Source organism: Trachinotus anak, unplaced genomic scaffold, assembly GCF_046630095.1.
Source record: "Trachinotus anak isolate AG129_WGS33_773 ecotype Australia unplaced genomic scaffold, CSIRO_AGI_Tana_v1 ptg000002l, whole genome shotgun sequence".
Classification (NCBI taxonomy): Eukaryota; Metazoa; Chordata; class Actinopteri; order Carangiformes; family Carangidae; genus Trachinotus; species Trachinotus anak.
Window position 1 is genome coordinate 10,793,376 of NW_027273853.1, and position 21,693 is coordinate 10,815,068.

The following is a 21,693-nucleotide window of genomic DNA, read 5'->3' on the forward strand; positions in this document are numbered from 1 at the left end:
TTATTACAAATCTGAAACTTTGGGTACAAATCATAGAAGGAACCAAACCAATGGTCTCAATCCTACAGTCATTCAGTTTATAACTAGTCTGTAAACACCAGCCCTGTTGTGTCTGCGCTCCTCCTCCGCAGCTTCTCTCTGACCTCTTCCGCTTCAGCGGTATAAAACTTGGGACTTGATCCATGTCAAGTGACACGACACGCTGGAGGCTCCTCACAGATTAACCATGCTTGTCTGGGTGGCGTTTGCACTTGTGATTTTACTCGGCCTTTTATTCCGCTTTTCTTACTTTTTCCACGATGTCCAGCACGTCCTCGCTAAATTCAAAATAAGACGCTGCATGTTAAAGTACATGCAAACTAACTACACCATCCTGGAGCGGTTCGTCGAGGCGGTGAGGACGCAGCCGGACAGGCCGTTCATGCTCTTCAAAGATGCAGCGTTCACCTACCAGGACGCCGATGCGCTCAGCAACAAAGCCGCAAGAGTCTTCCTGCGGAGCGGACGCGTTAAAGAGGGCGACACGGTGGCGATGTTGGTCGGGAACGAGCCGATGTTCGTGTGGCTCTGGCTGGGCTTGGTGAAGATCGGGTGCTCCGCTGCTTTTCTCAACTACAACATCAGATCCAAGTCCCTGCTGCACTGCTTCAACTGCAGCGGAGCCAACACTCTGGTCGCCGCTGCAGGTGAGAGCTGCGCTTCTGTCCGCTCTCTCCAGCGGCGGAGGGACTATGCACATCACACTGTACGGTAGAAGGACCGGTCCTGCACTGCGGTATTTACTGTAGAGGAGTAAACGTGTTATAGCAAAATTATGCAGAAGTATCAAAGCACTGACTGCGCATTAAGCACAGATACATATATTTTTTACCTCATTACTTTCATTCATCATAGTTGCAGGTTGCTTTTCAGATTAATATCCTACATGTGCAATGTTAAAATGTTGCTTTCCAGTTAATGCTACAGTAATAATACTGTTGGTACCGTATTTCAACACTGAACTGTCTAATGAGTGCTTTTACTTTTGATTGTTCAAGTATCAGAAGCTTCCTGAACATTTAATTACTAACCCTACTTCTGGTAGTTTAATCTTTAAGAATACATTATCAACTCAACCTGTTTCTTAATGAAAAATCTTAATTCTTAAATATGAAGAGGTGCAGTAGGAGCTGATGCAGCTGTACACAGTAACAAAAAATAGAAACACTCATTTGAAGTACCAGTACATCATACTACTGAGTACAGTACATAATGTCCTCTGTTACCTTCCACCACTGGGTGTCTCTCTATGCTCAAAGCAACATGATGAGTTTAACATAAAAGTCTGGAACTTTTTGTTTTGTTGCTGCACGTTTGCTGCAGGATTTTTGTTATCATTTGCAATGTGCAGAATACATTTATGTGCCACATAAGAAACAACTGCATGAAAGTTGTGATTGAGTGAAGTCCTGGCGACTGACAGCAGACAGATACAGAGAGGACAGGCCAGAGCATTAGAGAGGAAGCAGTGTACCTGCTACATTTTGACTACACAGAGCAGCGGTGGTAGAAAGTACCTGCAGGTATTTACTCAATCACTGTATTTGTAGTATTTCCATTTTATGCTACATTATACTTCTACTCCACTACACCCATCCAAGAGCTTTAGTTGTCTGTTACTTTGCACAATAAGATTTTACATTACATAAGATTTTTATTTTTTGACGAGTCTGCTTGTGGCTCCTTGTCTCATTTCAGGTACAGTATCTAAATCATTAGCAGAAAAACTGCCTCAGCTGCAGCGAGCAAAAAACATCAGTTTCTGCTGAAGATAGATGGAGATATAAGATATCTTTCTTAATCCTCTAAAGTATTTCAGTTGCAGTGGGTTGTATTTGCAGAGTTACAGGGTGCCGTGGAGGAGGTCCTGTCCAGTCTGTTGGAGCAGCAGGTCAGTGTTTACATCCTGGCTGACGGATGCAAAACTGCAGGTGTGGAGAGCTTCAGAGACAAAATGAGCCAGGCCTCCTCTGAGCCTCTATCCAAGGATTTAAGGTCACATTTAACCTTGCAGAGTCCAGCGGCCTACATATACACATCTGGGACAACAGGTGAGCTACTTCAGGTGCTAATGTGCGGGATCCCACTGTAAAAGGAAGCTGTATCTACACTACACACACATCCTCTGGCTTCTCCTCACCAGGTCTCCCTAAAGCAGCAGTGATCACTCATTCCAAACTGTGGGCCATCTCTTCGCTTCAGTTTTTAACAGGAGTGAACTCTAAAGATGTGATTTACATCAGCCTCCCTCTGTATCACACCGTCGGCTTCTTTGGTGTCACTGGAGCCATTGAGAGAGGTACGCACACTTTTGGCTAATATCTGAACAACAGCAGCGATTTTGTATTTAAAGAGATGAGGCTGGTGTTATTCTATATTTTCCTTATTGTCAACAAATGCACTGACTAATCCAAAACCAAGATGCACCAGTCTGTCAATACTTTCCAACTTTCCAAAGTATTACGAGGCATTTACCTCAAGTCCATTAATACCCACAGAAATGGTTAATTTAAAATAAGGGTAAGTAAATTCAGTAAATAGCTGGGTGCTGTTGTTTTTTTTTTTTTGTTTTTTTTTTTAAGAGTAGTAAATGATACAATTAGTAGGGACTATTTTCTGTTGCGGATTAGACCAAATCCTCATTGTTATGATATATAGCGTTAAATAACATCTAGTTTCAATTGAATTGAATCTCTTCAATTGAACAGATCTGGAACATGATGAAGGGTGTTAATGAAGCTAATGAGTGGGAAATGAAGGAGCTCATTTCTTAGGGCTGTGGGTGTGCATTTTGTGTGCAAGACAAAAATGGACTGGCCCTGATGATGAAGGAACGTGTCGCCCAGTGCAGCTATGTGGCTCATTTATGTGTGTTTTTTTTTTTTTTAATGATTTTCAGAAAACAATGGATCTCTATAGACACCTGAGAACAATCCACATCAGGCTACACAGAACATATTTTGCCAGTAGAGTCAATTCATCATTGCTTTTGGTGTTTTCATGGTATTTGTTGACAAAGATAAAAACACTGAATATCGCCAACCTTGTTCTTTATGGGCTTTTGTCCTCTTGTTGCTGTGTGTAGGTATCACAGTGGTTTTGAGGAGTAAATTTTCCGTCTCTCAGTTCTGGGATGACTGCAGAAAATATAATGTCACTGTCATACAGTACATAGGTGAAACTATGCGTTACCTCTGCAACACACCAAAGGTATGTACTGTTTGTCCCAGCACTGATGTTAATGGGTCACCACAAAGGTCACCACAAATAATGATCATTTAAAAAATAAAACCAGACAAAACTGTTGCTATTTTCATATATTGTCTTTCCCAACAGAAACTCAGTGATCGAAGCCACAAAGTAAGACTTGCGATAGGCAACGGGATTAGAGCAGATGTTTGGAGGGACTTCATAAGCAGGTTTGGAAACGTTGAGATCAGAGAGTTTTACGGAGCAACTGAAGGGAATTTTGCTCTGCTGAATTACATCGGCAAGATCGGAGCCATTGGGCGAGACACCTTCCTCCTCAGGGTAAAAATCCATGTTTTGTTCTGCATTATGAAGGGAAAAGTGTTAATCAATAAGTAATAATCATCGTTTTTTTTTTTACTGTCTTGCAGAAGTTTTCTCCGTATGCTGTGATCAAATACAACGTAGAAAAAGGAGAGCCTGTGAGGGATTCATCGGGTTTATGCATTGAGGCTGACAAAGGTGTGTCAGTACCAGTGCTGTAGACAAAGAGGTCTATTTTATTTGTTTTTCAGGGAACATGGTGAAGGTTTATATTTTATTATTTCAAGTTAAACATAGTTGGCTTGGAAGGTTTATACCGGTAGTTTTTAAAATGAAGAATCATACAAAAAAAAGGAAAAATATCCGAATAAATTTAACTGAATGTCCAGATCTTGAATAATGTAGATTTGGAAGAGCTGCTGTGACTTGTGACATTAGTGTTTCTAAAATTCTAGCTACGATACTAGTTAGTACCTTTCAGCACGGTGGATTCTGTACGTCATTAAAAACACTTGTTATAGCTTCCTCGATGTGGATGGATCCCTGTTCTCTCCACTGTCACTTTACAAATGGGATTCAAACAGTGAATGTTTACAAGACTGTTCAACACTTTTCGTGCCACTGCTTCAAGTTTCTGTTGTACATGACTCCATAAAAGAGCTGGTTTCTTTTATGCTAGAAAACAGTGTAACCTCACACACACACACACACACACACACACACACACAGGATCACCTTACATTTAATGACACTAAAAGATGACTTCTGCTGTATTAACTTCCCCCAGGTGAGCCTGGACTTCTGGTGTCTGAAATATCAGTGAGGACTCCGTTCTCTGGTTATGCCAGAGACCTGCAGCAGACAGAGAAGAAGAAGCTGCATAACGTCTTCAGGAGAGGAGACGTGTACTTCAACACTGGTGACCTGCTGCGCATCGACAAAGATAATTTCATCTACTTTCAGGATCGAGTTGGAGACACGTTCAGGTGAGTTCATCTTTTGTTTCAGTCGAACGCATGTTAAACACCTGAGTGCACGCAGCCATTAAAACTTTTTTTTTAAATCGTCAACAGATGGAAAGGAGAAAACGTGGCTACAACTGAGGTGGCTGACATCATCACACTGGCTGGCTGCGTCAAAGAAGCCACCGTGTACGGAGTTAAAGTACCAGGTAATTTTCAAATTATAATATACTAATCTCCAAATAGATTTTTTTTGTCCAAGAACTTTGAAGACACCCAAAGAGTAGGGAACAATTGGCATTTTTTTTTGTGAAAATAAAGCACTGATTGAATAACAAAATTATTAATTCCCTGTGGATCAGTGTATCGATTAATTGTTTTGCCTCTAACATTTACTTCCCTTCAGAAATATGAAAAGCCTCAGCCAGCTGTCAATATTTTAATAAAAGCTCATCTTTGTTAGAAACTCCCCTCACATTATATTTACCTGAATGGATTTTCAGCAGAGGCTTGATTATATATATAGTTACCCCTCTTATCCCCTGAGCAGGTAAACAAGCCCAAGCTGAACGCCATGTTGATAGTGTAGTTCACACTGATGTTGAGTCACTTGTTAACGTTGCGTAATTATTTGAAAACCAAAATGAATAAGTAGTTTGTTTATTTGAGGGTTCCGCCTCTCATTTTTTTGAATCATTTTTTTTGGCTTTTTTAGGCCTTTATTTATAGGTACAGTGAAAGAGACAGGAAAGTTGGGGAGAGAGAGAGGGGGAAGGACATGCAACGAAGGGCTGCGGGTCAGATTTGAACCCTAGGCCGCTGCGGTTAGGACTAAGCCTTAATGGTACACACTCTACCAGGTGAGCCACCAAGGCGCCCCCTCCCCCCCACCTTTCATTTTAATAACAGACCAACAAGACCTGTCCCCTTTCACAATTTTCAGCCTTCTAGTGCCTGAATTTACCTAAACAGTAGAAGCTTTGCAGCCTCAGTATCTTGTGGTCCATTGTGCATTAGTCATTTGTTCAATGGAGTAAACAGATGTTCTCTGTCAACTTGCAATTTCAGTAAATATCTTATGACTACATCAGGTTCCCCATATACACGTGCCCTGGTAGCTGGCCTGGTAGCTGGCCTGGTAGCTGGCCTGGTAGCTGGCCTGGTAGCTCGCCTGGTAGCGCATGTACCATTAAGGCTGAGTCCTTACCACAGTGACCTGAGGTGAAGTCTGGCCTTGGCCCTTTGCTGCATGTTGTGCCCCCCCCCCCCTTTAAAATCTGTTTAAGAGAGGCTGAGATAGCCCGACTCTGAAGGTGTCAATAAGATTCAAACAGTGTTTCCAACACTGTTCAGACATCAGAATCGAAGGAGGCTGTGTCTGACCAGTTTAATAACTATTTGACCCTTTGTTTTCATTCTTCACACAACCACAAATACCTTTGAGGAGAGACTCTGTGCTGTTATCCCCACAATTATCAATTCTCATCTTCCTCTTCAGCAGACAGCTTTTCCAAAAACACTGGATCCTACATTTCCCATAATATATCTCACCTTTCATTAGACTGTCCCTCTTCTGTCTTTCAACCTCCACGTCCCTAGTTTGACATCATCAGGGTCGTTTTGTCCTCCAGAGCCTTAGAAGATTGTTTACATATCACTATTGATCTTAATGTGCAAAATTGGTAGACTTCCCCTTTATGAGCAATAATAACGGGGGTACTGGTCATCATTATGTCACTAAATACACCATTTTTTATGTACTGTGTAAATCATTAATGCTTTGCATGAGTAAAACTAGTGCTTCTTGCTTTAACTGTTTTGTCCAGGTCAGGAGGGGAGGGCTGGGATGGCTGCCGTTACTTTAAGAGACGGACTGAAATTTGACTCTGAGGATGTTTTTAAACATGTTGAAAATTTCCTGCCAGTCTACGCACGACCCCGTTTTATGAGGATTCAGGTACGTTTACTGCAGTCATCTCTTTTACAAACAATTTCATCTATTTCATTTTTTCCCCTCTCTAATAATTGTCACTGCACTTACAGAGCTCCTTGGACGTAACGGGCACGTTCAAGCATATGAAGGTGAAGCTGGTGGAGGAGGGCTTCAACCCAAATCTAATAACAGACCCACTCTACTTTCTGGATGAAAAAGAAAAGAATTACATCCCACTTACGCTGGACATATTCAATGGAGTCAATTCAGGGGAAATTAAAATTTAAAGTGATTTTCACGGCCTCTCTTTTAAAGGAAAAACCACCCCCCACCCTGTGATGTTCAGTGTATCTGAGGGGTTGTTTAACGATGAAGTGCTGCGGTTTATCTTTATCACTTTACATTTGTATTTCCACTTCTGCAGTGATTGCAGACAAGTGACTTTAATCCTCCTCCGGGGGACGTGTTTTATGCTGTTGCACTGAGCTGCGAGAGACACATTTACACCACACGAGTGCAGTGGAACTGCAGCTTCAATCAGAACAAGAAAGCGTGTTTGTCCAGTTGAGAAAACCGAGAGCTGTGAGTGTCTTGTTCAAACAGAGGTTTCTGGTTACATCGCGCCGTGGTCAGTTGAGGCTTCTCTGCCTTGTGTACCATGCTGCTCTCTTCGTATGGTTGTTGAGTGTGTGTTGTCACGTCCCTCCCTCTCTTTAAGGCTGAATGACCTGAGTGAAATAACTGCTTCCTTTAGGTGTTTGATGTTCTCTGCCGTCTTTAACGCACGGACACTCAGTTCTCACTCATCCGTTCACCTCATACACCTCTGATGTAGCAAGCCGTCACACATCATGCTTATTTTTTTGTAAATATTAGTCTGTTCATTCAAAACAAAAGATCCTTTGGCACATTAAACCTCGGCTCTGACTTTGGTTTGTGACATCAGCAAATGACACTAAAGTAGATCCTACAGTTTTCATACATCACACTGGCTTTGTAACGCAAAAAAAGTATTTCACTTCAAATAACCAAATGTAACTGGGGTGCAGTGACACATTAAACAGTGTATTCTTCAGGTGCCTTTCATAAATCCTCGTCCTTGTCCTCTTAAACCACGGCAACGTGTTTCTGATCAATATGAGCCGACAGCTGCTGGGATACAAAGTGTCCCTTCACCCTCTGGTTGGGAACAGGGTCACCCGTGTTGTGATCACCAACACTGAGGTGAACACACACTTGGGGGCTGAAGCCAAAGACTGTAAATTTAGCTTCAGTGAAAATGTGCAACCTGATGACATGTGAACCTTCCTCCCAGTTCATACGTGTTTTAAATGTACAACCTTTGGTCCTTTTTCTTCTCCTCTCTGTTTGTGTTTTTTGTTCAGACAAAATTACTTCATTTAAATCACTGAGGCCACGGTCTGTGATGTTCGAGTCCGTGTTGTTGAGCGTCTGCATCATGACTTTTAGCCTGGTTGGCAGTGGGGATTTAGGGATTTAATAGTCAACTCATCCCTTTGGCCCAGAGTGAAACATTTCAACAACTCCTGAATGGATTACCAAAACCTTTTGTACAGACATTCATGTGTCAGCTTTTGAAAGTCCCCACTTTAACACGGTGTAATGTGGCAAGAGGGAAAAAAACAAAACCAAACTCTACATTAATTGAACGCTTCATCATTTTATCACTACCAAACCACAGTTTTGATCATCAATTAGTCATCAATCAACTCAAAAATGCCAACATTTTTTTTTCTTTTAGCTCCAGCCAGTTTAGTCTCAATTCATTTTAAATGTCATGCTATTGGAGTTCAGACTGTTGGCTGCATGACCGGCAGGCACGACCCTGGGTTCTGGGAAATGATGAATATCACAATATTCTGATTTTTTGTAGACTTAACATTGAATTGATTTATTGGGAAAAAAGTGGTTTATTAATAATGAAAACGAATGACCCCCCCTCCCCCCTTCCCAAAACATGAGACCCTCACCACTGAACAGGAAACTTTATTACTCCATTAAAAAAGTGACCAGATTAATTGGCAGTCTCACAAAAACTGAACCTTATGAGCTTCACCAAAGCGTCCGCAGGGAAACACCACCCTGAGATGTTTGTGTTATTTCGGACCTGTGTGTGTGTGTGTGTGAGTGTGTGTGTGTGTGTGTACGCTCCTCCCCATAAATCAGCAGACAAATACAGTTCAGCTAAAGGAGCACACGCCCACCACATGCAGATTGCGGATTTATAATGAGAGTTGCCATTGACAGAGTTTCTGTCATGCTTTATGTCTCTTGTTATGAATGTAACACATTTCAGTCTTCTTGCTCCTGCGGCCGCTTAGATCCTTTTTAAGATCCTGGAGATCCCGCACAAAGGAGGCTTTTGAAGACAGTAACAGGGGGACAGTAGGGCCGGAGAGTGACATACACATGGAGATGAATGGGAGTAAAGTCAGCCCGGAGTGGACGTGAAAACGCCCGATCTGGCAACCAGAAAACATTCCGGAATGAGGGAGGGGGGGTCAGGCGCAGGCCGGGGCCGAGCCCCGCCCCTGCAGAGAGAGGGTGAACTTTGTCACAAATTTCCCCGAGCTGCCACTTCCCCGCAGCTCCTGCGTCTCTCCCGGCAGATGCGTCCCGCGTAGTGCGCACCGCAAAATGTACATCTGGTTCACCGCCGTAGCCGGACTGGCTGTTCTGGCCTTTTCATTCCTCAAGACATTTTTCCCGTACTTAGGCGAGGACTGCGCCTACATCCAGAAGAGCATTCGCCTCGGCTTCAGGCTCCTCAGATACAAGAAAATCAAACCTTTCTACAGCATCTTGGACTGCTTCTTGGACGCAGCGGAGAGGCACCCCACTAAGGTGTTTCTGCACTTTGAAGGTCGCGAATATTCTTATGGCGAAGTGGATCAACAGAGCAACAAAGTGGCCAGAGCTCTGCAGGCTGAAGCCCGGCTCAAGGAGGGGGACACGGTCGCCTTGTTTCTGGCCAACGAGCCCAGTTTCGTGTGGACCTGGCTCGGTTTGGCCAAACTGGGCTGTCCGGCCGCTCTGCTGAACTTCAACATTAGGTCCAAGTCTTTGCTGCACTGTTTCTCCTGCTGCGGGGCCAAAGTGATCATAGTGTCCCCAGGTAAGACGGTGAGATGTTTGTCAGTCTGTCAGGGGCGCAGAGGAGGAGGGGAGCTCTCTGACCCTTTGGCCTCCCCGACCATTTTTCCACAATCACGCGTGTTCCTCAAACCAGGGCAGAGCTCAAAGTACAACCACGAACTGCTGGCGCTTTCAGTGTGTCCAGTTTGTGCAACTTCCAGTGGTGGAAAGCACATTGGTCAAACAGTTACTGTCCTGTACTACAGGCCTATTTTCTACTTCAGTGCATTTCACACAGAACTTTTTACATAAACATATAATAATCTTGTGAAATCTAACACTAGCAAACCAGTGGTTCCCAGACTTTTTCAGCTTGTAACCACTAACAGAAACCAGTGTCTTCTTGGGGCCCCTTTTCATGTTTCACATGTCTGAAACATCTTTGGCATGAGCAGTTCCTCCCACTCAGATGGCTTCTTCTAAATAACTGTTCAAGACAAAACTCTAATATTTCACACAAAAAAAAAAAATTATGTTCTGAAATTTGTGCAGCAGAAGTTTGTTTTTTCTTCTTAATCATCTCGTGACACCTCAGATTTATCTCGTGACCCTTTGGAGGACCCCGACCCCAAGGTTGGAGACCACAGGACTAAGCTACCAAACCGTATATGAAGTGGTTGAAACTAGCTCCATCTGCAGAAGCTATATCAGTAAAATGCTGATGCATCAGTAACAAAATAACAATGCCATGTAGTTGTTACAAGCGGCACGTCTCAAGAATGAGTAGTTTTAATGTGTCTGAACTTTTATATAAGAACGGTTTTAAATAAAGAACTTATACTGGGGTGTTTTTACATTGTTTTAATGATACTGTTCCTGAAGAAAATCCTCGTCTTCCACAACTTAATACTTACACAAAACACTGTTCCCTGTGAGTTTTTGTCACTTCAAAACAACCATCTGCCTCATCCATGTTTTTATCTGTGTCAGAGCTGTATAAACCTTGCAGGTAATGATTGTCTAGGCATGTAGTTTACAATCAAAATATTTGATAAGCTCGAAACATGATGCATGACCTTCTTCTGCATCTTTTATGGACCCGGTCACCATAAAGTGTCCATCTGGTACAGAGCACACAGCAGACTGCACATGGTGGTTTCATTATATTTTGTCTTAAGTGTCAGAAACCAACCTGTCCAACTATTCTGTGGTGCCAGTCTGCCCTGTATTCATTGTTACGTACATTTATACACCGGGTTAGACCAGCACAAACTGAGGTAATGAAAGGTTTAAGACTAGGATTTGTATTCTGGTTTTCACACTGACATTAGCTCAGGTGGTAATCCAGGCGTGGTTGCTGCAGATTAAAATATTCACGCATAATTAAAATGATTGGTTTTAGTCTGCCCTAGAGCCGAGGAGTGAGGCCAAATGCACGGGATAAAAACTGAAATGCATGCTCACTGCTGTGATTTCAAATGGTTATTTTGTGTTTTAGGGAGCATTCAAAACATGTCTGACAACTCATGGTTTTTTTGGGTAAAAATAACACAAGTATTGCATCGGATTTGTGTCCAAACTCTGTTTTAAAACCACAGCGGTGGGATTTTAAAGTAGTGAAATTCATAAGAATAAAGACCAGAAAAGAGTTTTTTTTTTTTTTTTCTTGTCAGGTTAATGTAGGAGTTGAGTTGATGAGTTTCCTCAGCAAATGTTGTCAGGAACAAACGTTTGAATCACTTTTTGTCTCCCATAGTTTCAGTCGGTGTGCTCTATATTCACTCCTGAAGATTGAGTTTATTTTAAGGAAACATTGCACTCAGGAAACAATTTTCTCTGCATTTCCACCATAGCTCTGGAGTCTCACCACTGAGAAATGCATACATCTGAGCTGAAGTGCCTGCACCATGTGCTCTCGTCCCAGTGGGACCTGGAGTAGCATGATGCAGGTCTGCACGTGCTACATGTGCAGCATTGTGCAACAGGGCGCTCTGACTCACTGAATGGAGCTGAATGTTTTTCTGTATTTGCAGAGCTGCAGGACACTGTGGAGGAGGTTTTACCGACGCTGAGAGAGCAGGGTATCAGTGTGTACCTCCTTTCAGACAGCTGCAGCACCGAGGGCATCAAGTCTTTGTCTGACAAGATCTCCCAGGCCTCAGATCAGCCTCTGTCCCGGGACCTCAGGGCCAACGTCGGTATCAGGAGCACTGCTCTGTATATCTACACGTCAGGCACCACAGGTACACGAGGAAACTTCTCTGAACAGACAAAACAAAAAAATGTGAAAATCTACACCAATAACCATGGAAATTAGTCTCTAAAAGCTGGTTTTTAATGTGTTTTTTGGAAGCCGTATAATTTACATCTGTGTTTACTGGCCAGTAGTCTTCTTCCCTGCCTTGGGCAATGGGGACTCACTCAAAAAAACACTACTAGAGGTCAGAAACCCTTTATGGGACTTTCAGTTCTGTGAAGAGTGCATGTATGTGAGTTTCAGATGTTTTAATTAAGCCCTTTATTATTTGATGTTTCTATTGTGGAAAGTCTGGAAAAGGATTTGCACATTCTATATTTCTTATGCAGCCATGTTAGAGAGGAGCTCGATATCTCTACACACACTCTTGCATTTAAGTCATTTATTGTCTTTAAAGATTTGTTTGTTTCTTTGCATTTGCTTCTGTTTGAGGGGCAAACATGCAACAAATGTCCCTGAGACAAAGCTGAACCAAAGTAACAGCTACATGGTGTGTGTGTTTTCCACTTGGCTATCGGTTGCCTCCACATGAGTATCTGCATAAAGAGCTCCCACTCTGTAAGTTGCAGTAGGTCTGTAGGTTACTTCCATGTGCTGATTCTGATACTGTGATGACAGACACTTCAACAGTCAGCACAACACAAACCGATCTTACTGTTAATCCCGGGTTAACGGATTGATGTGGCCTTGGCTTGGGTAGCACAACAAGCTGTAATATATTGTTATAATGAATATGGTGAATGTGTTAGCTAACGGATGGTTACTTATTTAGACATCCAGCAAGAAGCAATATGAATGTTTCTGGTCACCTGAGCCAACTCCTGATGGAAATATCTTGCTCTTAAGCTGCTAAATGTTGACTGTTTGATGGTGAGCATGTAGTACACAATGGGTTCAATGAGCTTTCATCCATTGTTGATAAAGAAATATTGGTTCGTGCAGCTTATATGAAAACATGCCTATTACGCAGTCTATGAATGAACAGCAGAGAAGTGGAGTGGGTTGATGAGTATCTGTGGGTGTTTTTTTTTTTTTTTTTTTTTTTTTTTGTAAAAACCCCTGATACGAGCTTTATCTGTTGTACTGAAGAACCTGAGATGACTTTATTATTCTTTGACCTTGGAAGGTTTGCCAAAAGCAGCTGTTGTCACCCATGAGAGGGTGTGGGCCGCCTCCTTCATCCAGGCGCTATGTGGAGTCACAGCAGACGATGTCTTCTACATCAATCTACCCCTGTATCACAGCGCAGGCTTCCTCATCGGGATGTCTGGAGCCATCGAGAGAGGTAATGATCCTCTTTATCACGAGGATAAGAATAAAATCATTTGCACACCTGGTGTGGAAATCACTTAAGAATCACTTAGGAAGGTGATTACGTTTGCAGAAAGATAAAGGCTGTGTTAATACCATGCCAATTGCAGGTATAACCATTATTCTGAGGAGGAAGTTCTCTGCCTCTCAGTTCTGGGACGACTGCAGGAAGTATAATGTGACAGTGATGCAGTACATTGGTGAAACAATGCGCTACCTCTGCAACACGCCCAAGGTAAAAGGAATCCAGACCAAAGCTGTGGTTAAAGTACTCATGTTCATGGCGGATATTTTTGCATGTCTCCGTTACTAATAACAACTGATCTCACTGTTTGCAGAAAGACAACGAGAAGAACCACAAAGTAAGGATCGCCATTGGCAACGGAGTCCGGACAGACATTTGGTCAGAGTTTCTGAATCGCTTCGGTAACATTAAAGTCGCAGAGTTGTACGCTGCCACAGAGGGAAACATTGGCTTCATAAACTACACGTCCAAGATCGGTGCAGTTGGCCGTGCCAATTTCGTCCACAGGGTATGTAGAGGAACATCTGGTGTGATGGCTTGACACTAAATTTTGTACATTCAAGGTCCTAAGAGGTTGAATCCCAGAATCCTCTGACTTTTCCTCTAGCACCCCCAGCAGGTTCATATTTGTGGTTTTGAGTGAAATGTCTTGACAGTTACAGCAGAAACACCCTACTCAAGACATTTGATACAAACATTCATGCCACACCTGATTTATGACCAAATACCTGCAAAACTAATAATGAATCAACAACAGCTGTACTTTGTGTTTAGTGCTGTCTTAATTAGCAAATGTTAGCATGCAAACACAGTATTTTAAGACAGTGAACATGGTAAACATTGGACCTACTAAACATCAGCATGTTAGCATTTTTTTTGTTCATCAGCATTAGCATTTAGCTCAAAGCACAGCTGTGTCTCAGTACAGCCTCACAGAGGCGCCAGCATGTCTGCAGACTCTTGTTAAACCAGCAAAGCTGAACTTAATCGACTGTTGAATGTAAACTTTTGTTTCTTCTTTGTAGTTTTTCTTCCCCTACACTTTCATCAAGTATGACATTGCGAAGGACGAGCCTGTCAGAAACTCTGAGGGTCTGTGCATCAAAGCAGCCAAAGGTGAATCAATATCACAGACTGACAAACCCGTTCAACGCCTGTCTTCTTTTTTCTCTGTCTTTTCTTTGACTAATGAGCAGCACTACTTGAGTTTCCGTCTTTAGTACTGAAACTATTAATCAATTAGTCAACTGAAATCAAACTGACAACATGTTGATTGGTCTTATTAAGCATAAATGCCAATCAGTGTGCTGCTTGCCCCTGTTTTATTTGGTTAATTACATATCGTTGGGCTTTAGTTGGTTGTGCAAAACAAGGATTTGACGACGTCACCACAGGCCCATGGGAAACTTAAGTACATTTTTCATGTATCTTTCTGTCAGGTGAGACGGGACTTCTGGTGGGAAGGATAACTCAGAGGTCTCCCTTTGTTGGGTATGCTGGTAACAAGCAACAGACCGAGAAGAAGAGGCTTCGCAATGTATTGAAAAAAGGCGACCTGTACTTCAACACGGGCGATTTGCTTCTGTTGGACCACGAGAACTTTGTGTACTTCCAGGATCGAGTTGGTGACACTTTCAGGCAAGTTATGACTTTGATGTTGGTCTGTTAGGTTTGTTTTTTTGCGTTCTCTCAAAGGATGACGCCATTGATCTAGTTTTGATTAAATCTATGTTTGCATTCACATGCTCCTTGGATGGTCCCATTTCACGAGTCGGGAAGTCACGACTTTGCACCATTAAGCAAATGTTTCTCACCATCAACCAAACATTTACTTTCATCCATGTTCATGTGAATTTTTCCAGTCGTAAACTAATTATTCTGACAACACAGGATGTAGGGTGTTTTAAGTTTTACAAAACAGAAAAAAATGTAAACGAGAATGACTAGCTACAACAATGAGTTCAGCTTTATTAAAATGGGTTTAAACTGTTGAGACTTCATGCACAATTTTATTTTTTGCTGAAAATTAAAAAAATTAAAATTTAAAGTGACAATCCATCTAAATATTGTTTTCACAGTATAAGACTGATAGAGTTGGGTCATTGTAGGTAAAGTCACAATCTCTTTATAATTATAGTCTTCTGTTGCCATGGCGCCGCGGATGGCTGCCTCGGTGTTTTGGTGCGCATTTTTTTGCCTTATTTTCTTTATAAATCCAGTTTTCTGCTTTGGTTTCACCAGAGAAGAGCTCATTAATATCAGAGAAACAACTCCAGTGGATTTTTTTCCTACTTTTCTCGACTCATCTGTGGGATTATTGGACATTTTGGTCAGAGGTCACTGACCGTTGCTCTCGCAGTGAAACGCCGGAGGAGAGGAAAACGTGCCGGTGCGCTTGCGCGTCTCCGCCGGCGCGCACTCCGCACACCTCTCCCAGGTATCTTTCTCTCCAAGGTGCGTTCACTGCCCAACAAACTGGATGAACTTCAGCTACTGGTGCAGAAGAACAGAGACTTTTCCTCATCTTCCGTCCTGTGCTTCACGGAGACGTGGCTGTGTGGATCGATCCGGACTCTGCGCTGGAGCTGGCCGGCTTCCAGCTCTTCAGAGCGGATCGCGACACAGAGCTGTCCGGCAAAACCAAAGGTGGAGGAATCTGCTTTTATGCAAACAGTGGCTGGTGCAGAGACGTGACAGTGATCCTGCAGCACTGTTCTCCTGACCTGGAGACTTTCATCATAAACTGCAGGCCCTTCTACTCCCCCCGTGAGTTCACCTCAATCATCCTGGTCGGTGTTTACATCCCACCACAGGCCAACGTGCAGGAGGCACAGCGGGCGCTCGCAGACCAGATACTGTGTGTGGAGCAGACCAACCCGGACTCCGTAGTTATTGTCCTTGGTGACTTTAACAAAGGGAACCTCAGTCATGAACTGCCCAAATATAGACAGTTTGTTAATTGCCCGACCAGAGAGGGGAACACTCTGGACCACTGTTACACCACAATCAGTGGAGCTTATCACGCCGTCCCCCGGGCTGCACTGGGCCACTCTGACCATGTCATGGTCCACCTGATTCCCACATACAGGCAGAAACTAAAACTGTGTAAACCTGTTGCGAGGACATCGAAGCAGTGGAGCAGTGAAGCCATAGAGGATCTGCGGGCATGTTTGGACCGCACTGACTGGGAGGTGTTCAGGACTGCTTCCAACAGTCTGGATGAGTTCACAGAGGCTGTGACGTCATACATCAGCTTCTGTGAGGACTGCTGTATCCCATCATGCACCAGGGTGAGTTATAACAATGACAAACCCTGGTTCACAGCTAAGCTCAGTCAGCTCAGGAGGCAAAAGGAGGAAGCTTTCAGGAGTGGGGACAGGGACAAGTTTAAAGAGTCCAAGTACAGGTTTAGCAAGGCGGTGAGAGAAGCTAAACGACTGTACTCTGAGAAACTTCAGCTCCAGTTCTCAGCCAATGACTCTGCTTCTGTCTGGAAAGGGCTCAGAAAGATCACAAACTACAAACCTAAACCCCCCCACTCCATTAATGACTTCCGTCTGGCCAACGATCTGAATGAGTTCTACTGCCGCTTTGAAAGACAATGAGACAGGCCTGACACTAACCTCCACATCAGAGCCACATCAGAACCCCCCTCCTCCCCTACCAAAGGAACGTCTCTCTCTATCCTGGAGAGAGATGTCAACAGGCTTTTTAAGAAGCAGAACCCCCGCAAAGCAGCTGGTCCTGACTCTGTCTCTCCATCATCCCTGAAGCACTGTTCTGATCAGCTGTCTCCGGTGTTCACAGACATCTTCAACACCTCACTGGAGACCTGCCACGTGCCAGCCTGCTTCAAATCCTCCACCATCATCCCTGTCCCCAAAAAACCAAGGCCCACAGGACTAAATGACTATAGACCCATTGCCCTGACCTCTGTGGTCATGAAATCATTTGAGCGCCTTGTCCTGTCCCATCTCAAATCCATCACTGACCCACTCCTGGACCCCCTGCAGTTCGCCTACAGAGCCAACAGGTCTGTAGACGACGCCGTCAACATGGCTCTCCACTTCATCCTCCAGCACCTGGACTCCTCAGGGACCTATGCCAGGCTCCTGTTTGTGGACTTCAGCTCTGCCTTCAACACCATCATCCCGGCTCTGCTGCAGGACAAGCTCTCCCAGCTGAGCGTGCCTGACTCCACCTGCAGGTGGATCACCGACTTCCTGTCTGACAGGAGGCAGCACGTGAAGCTAGGAAAGCACGTGTCTGACTCCCAGACCATCAGCACTGGATCCCCACAAGGCTGCGTTCTTTCTCCTCTGCTCTTCTCCCTGTACACCAACACCTGCACCTCCAGCCATCAGTCTGTCAAGCTCCTGAAGTTTGCAGACGACACCACTCTCATTGGACTCATCTCTGATGGCGATGAGTCTGCCTACAGGTGGGAGACTGAGCGTCTGGTGACCTGGTGCAGGCAGAACAACCTAGAGCTAAACGCTCTGAAGACAGTGGAAATGATAGTGGACTTCAGGAAGAGCCCAGCCCCACCCACCCCCATCTCCCTGTGCGACTCCCCCGTGGCTACCGTGGAGCATTTTCGCTTCTTGGGAACCACCATCACACAGGATCTCAAATGGGAGCTAAACATCAGCTCCCTCATCAAAAAAGCTCAGCAGAGGATGTATTTCCTGAGGCAATTGAAGAAGTTCAACCTGCCAAGGACTATGATGGTGAACTTCTACACCTCCATCATTGAGTCCATCCTCACCTCCTCCATCACCATCTGGTACGCTGCTGCCACGGAGAGGGACAATAACAGACTGCAGCGTATCATCCACTCTGCTGAGAAGGTGATTGGCTGCAATCTTCCGTCCCTCCAGGACCTGTACGCCTCAAGGGCTCTGAGTCGTGCAGGGAAGATTGTAGCTGACTCCTCCCACCCTGGACACAAACTCTTTGATACACTCCCCTCTGGCAGGAGGCTGCGGTCCTTCAGGACCAAAACCTCTCGCCACAAAAATAGCTTCTTCCCATCTGCTATTAGCCTCATCAACAAGGCTAGAGAGCCCCACTGTTGCTGATCAATTGCACCAATCACCAGAAAAAATTCCTTGTATGTGAAAACATACTTGGCAATAAAACTGATTCTGATTCTGATTCTGATTCTAACCTTGGACAGCTCTAAATCATACATTGTAAGCCAATTTTTTTTACCAGATACATTCATGTTAGTTTATAGTTTGTCTCAATTTAGTACCAATAGGCAAGTCATAGGGGATTGCATGTTGCAATGGCTTATTTCTGTTTTTGTGTGTTTATTTGACAAAAAACTGTCTCTCTGCCTTTGTTTCAGATGGAAAGGAGAGAACGTTGCCACATCGGAGGTTGCAGACATTCTCACAACGGCTCATTGCATTTTAGAGGCAAATGTCTATGGTGTTAAAGTTGAAGGTAAAGACATGTTTCACTGAAGTTTTAGAAAGAGGTAATGAACACAAATAAGTCGTAGGCTCTCTGTGCATTTTAATATTTTCTGTATGTCAATCAAACCCTCTGACAAGGTCATGAGGGCCGGATCGGCATGGCAGCTCTCACTTTGAAAGATGGAGAAGATTTTGACTGTTCCGACACCTATAAGCAGGTCGTCAACTACCTCCCAGCTTACGCAAGACCTCGATTCATCAGGATTCAGGTAACAACAAATGCATTCGCTGTGCACTTAAGTTTTATTATTTGTTATTTATTTCATGCACCTGCAAACTTTCATGTTGCCAAAAGCTTGATCTACTGTGGCTTGGACTGTATGTAATGAAACCTCTGTGCTCAGTTGAGTTCGTTTAGACCTGATCATCAATCAGAGATAACAGTAAAAGACAATGTTTTTTGTAGTAAATAATGTAGGAATATAACATATAACAATATAGGAAATTGTAGGTGATTAGTATGTGGCTTTCTTTTTGGCACACCAACATTAAGGACAGCCTGCCAATCAATTTAATTTCAGTTTATTTGCTAGATTATATAAATTAAGAAAATAACACGTGAAATCAAACCTATGTCCATGTTGATAATTTTTACTTAAGTTAAGTCGGCTGCCTGCAAATGAATGAATGCAAACACTGAATTTATATGGACAAAGAAACTATTTGATGTAGATCAGTGACGTCTGGCTGATATCTGATCTGCTTAACAGTGTCAGTACTGGTGGTGCATCCCTAATGTGTTGATCTTTTTTAAAACTTCAGTTGGACTAAAAAGTTTCCAAACTGTGTTTTGTAGCCCTGCCTGGAGATGACAGGGACATTCAAGATGAAGAAAGTCAAGTTGGTGGAGGAGGGATTCAACCCAGCTCACATCAAAGACCCTTTATACTTCCTGGATGCTGAGAAAAAGACTTATGTTCCCCTGACTGACGAGATCTACAGAGCAATAGCTTCTAGGGAAATCAAACTCTAACACAGAAGCTTTGTTGAGCCAGACGACCTGTTTGTTTACAGTCTTAACAGCTCACTCGTGGACACTGACAACTAATCTCAGGGGCAGACTGACTTTGAAATGCCACTTTTTAAATTAACACAGCTACTGTTCAAGTCTACAGTTTTGTGAGTGTTATTCCATAATGTGAGAGACAGGTGTGTCTCACTGCAATTGTTGTACTTTTAATAATTTAACTCTGATGGTCATTTCCTCTGACTCAATTTATGATCAACCAATATTTTTTTTTTTCAGCCAAAATTCACTATTATCTAGAGCTTTTCTGTATTAGACTGAATGTACAATAAAAAAAAATCAACTTTTACACAGATTTACATCATTATTAAAGCCAGTTATGTCACATATTGTACAAGCTGTCATAGGTTTATCAGTGAACCTTTGCACTGATTTTATGCGCAGCCAGTCTTTGCTTTATCAGACTGTGTGTGTGCGCTAATGGCCCATACTGTTAACCTACAGCTTGATCATGTAACATAAGAGAGGAGTCATCCGGGTCTTTAGATTACTCTGCTCTGTTGTTTATCTACAAGATGACTATGTGCTCTTGTAATCACTCTTATGGACAGAGCAGCTTTGTGACTCTGGTGGGGTGATTGACCTTAGAGATGAAACAATACTCAGACTTTGTCACAAGCTTGGTCACACGACAAACATGTTGCAATCAAGAAATTGTTCTGCTTTCAGAAAACAAAACATTTTTAATGTGAAATTAATGTGAACTTTAACCTTTTTCTTAAAGTCCCCCTCCACTTAAAATGTCTTTTGCTTATTGTTGCTTCACTTGGATGTTTGAGCTCTACTGAGGAAGTTTCTGTGTGTTTACCTTAAACACGTGTTTAAGAAGTTCACATGTAAACATGATTTTGTGATGTTACAACTGGTCTGGGAGCCAGTCGTGGGCCAGTATACACATACACAGAGTGGATTCATGTTCAGTAGTTAAACTTTTGATTTGAAAAAGACTTGTATATTGTAGGATTTTGATTTTTCTCCCCCAATGAGGGAGAAATAGATTTAACTTTTAATAAGATAACTGAATATTTTTTTGTTGAAAACCCATGACACACTTAAAACATGTGAAGGAGATCTTTAAAAAAAAAAAAATTAATTTCTGGTTCAAGTGTCAGTGAGCCAGAAAAGATTAAGGACAATAACAGAAGGAAATTAATTTTTACACAAAACAGGAACATCTTTAACTGAAGACTGTCATTTTGTGTCTGCAGAATAATCCACCTGACTGCTCAGTTCACTAAATTTCAGGAAGCAGCAGAAAATAGTAGAAAACTTAAACCAAGCACTGCACACTGTAAATAAAACCTCCAACTTCTGATCCCACACGGGAATCCTCCAAGCTGTTTGGCAGAAGAAGATTGTGGGTGTGTTAATACGTAAAACATCTGGACGTTTGGAGCAACACACAACACTTGAATCCAAGGGGCAGTTACTTTAAAAATGAATTTATTTATTAATACAGTGGTATACTTAGAAATGTGTCGCAAAGGAAAAAAAAAAAAGAAAAAGTTGAACCGAAGACAAATCAAAATAAATAAAAGAATGTCAGCCACACAGGAGAATAAACTAGTGTTGGGTTGAAGCAGTGTTATCATATCAAAAGAAAATAGTACTGATGTGCCATAATAAATTGTCTATTAGTACAAAAATACATTTCAGGGCACACAATACAGCATCCAGTATCACAAATAAAGGAAGGGACCACTCTTCACAGCAGAGCCCCTCAAGTACATCTTTTAAAATCATTTAAACCAAGCACTTCTCTATTTTGTAAATAAGAATAAAAAGTTTTCTGACTGTTAAAAATGCCTTAAGTAGTGTGTGTATATGTTGGTAGAAAAGTCGGACTTATTACTGCTTATGTCAGTTCCAAGGCTCAGGGGTATAACCAGAATACAAACATAACCAATGTAACCGCTTTGTCTTTTTTAACAAATGTTTTCTCTTTTATACAAAATAACAAAGATGTACAAAAGTTCATTTACAGAGAACCAAGGCCATATGCTAGCAGTATGTACAGCCACAATTTAAACATCTTCTAGCTTTTTGT

General features: G+C 42.7%; 2 protein-coding genes across 2 annotated transcripts; both read left to right on the forward strand.

Annotated features, from left to right (window-relative positions):
- Nucleotides 1-32: 32 nt before the first annotated feature.
- Nucleotides 33-7,800, forward strand: LOC139631754 (long-chain fatty acid transport protein 2-like). The gene is made up of 10 exons (XM_071496267.1): nt 33-686; nt 1,881-2,090; nt 2,183-2,338; nt 3,125-3,249; nt 3,376-3,570; nt 3,660-3,750; nt 4,340-4,538; nt 4,626-4,723; nt 6,341-6,471; nt 6,558-7,800. The coding sequence occupies exons 1-10, from the start codon at nt 227-229 to the stop codon at nt 6,732-6,734; spliced, it is 1,842 nt and encodes a 613-aa protein (XP_071352368.1). The 5' UTR covers nt 33-226; the 3' UTR covers nt 6,735-7,800.
- A 901-nt stretch (nt 7,801-8,701) lies between these two features.
- On the forward strand, nt 8,702-19,935 carry LOC139631748 (long-chain fatty acid transport protein 2-like). Its single transcript, XM_071496253.1, has 10 exons — nt 8,702-9,583; nt 11,577-11,786; nt 12,927-13,085; nt 13,222-13,346; nt 13,450-13,644; nt 14,162-14,252; nt 14,576-14,774; nt 18,490-18,587; nt 18,698-18,828; nt 19,416-19,935. Exons 1-10 carry the CDS (start codon nt 9,106-9,108, stop codon nt 19,590-19,592), a joined length of 1,863 nt encoding a protein of 620 aa, XP_071352354.1. The 5' UTR covers nt 8,702-9,105; the 3' UTR covers nt 19,593-19,935.
- The last annotated feature ends 1,758 nt before the right edge of the window (nt 19,936-21,693 follow it).

What these genes read in the sequence shown, in the direction of transcription:
- LOC139631754 (XM_071496267.1), top strand. Translation starts at nt 227, where the DNA reads ATGCTTGTCTGGGTGGCGTTTGCACTTGTGATTTTACTCGGCCTTTTA. An exon ending in CACTGGAGCCATTGAGAGAG is followed by an intron (nt 2,339 to 3,124) that starts GTACGCACACTT and finishes TGCTGTGTGTAG; the next exon opens with GTATCACAGTGGTTTTGAGG. An exon ending in ATGCATTGAGGCTGACAAAG is followed by an intron (nt 3,751 to 4,339) that starts GTGTGTCAGTAC and finishes AACTTCCCCCAG; the next exon opens with GTGAGCCTGGACTTCTGGTG.
- LOC139631748 (XM_071496253.1), top strand. Translation starts at nt 9,106, where the DNA reads ATGTACATCTGGTTCACCGCCGTAGCCGGACTGGCTGTTCTGGCCTTT. An exon ending in ACCTCTGCAACACGCCCAAG is followed by an intron (nt 13,347 to 13,449) that starts GTAAAAGGAATC and finishes CACTGTTTGCAG; the next exon opens with AAAGACAACGAGAAGAACCA. An exon ending in CTATGGTGTTAAAGTTGAAG is followed by an intron (nt 18,588 to 18,697) that starts GTAAAGACATGT and finishes CCCTCTGACAAG; the next exon opens with GTCATGAGGGCCGGATCGGC.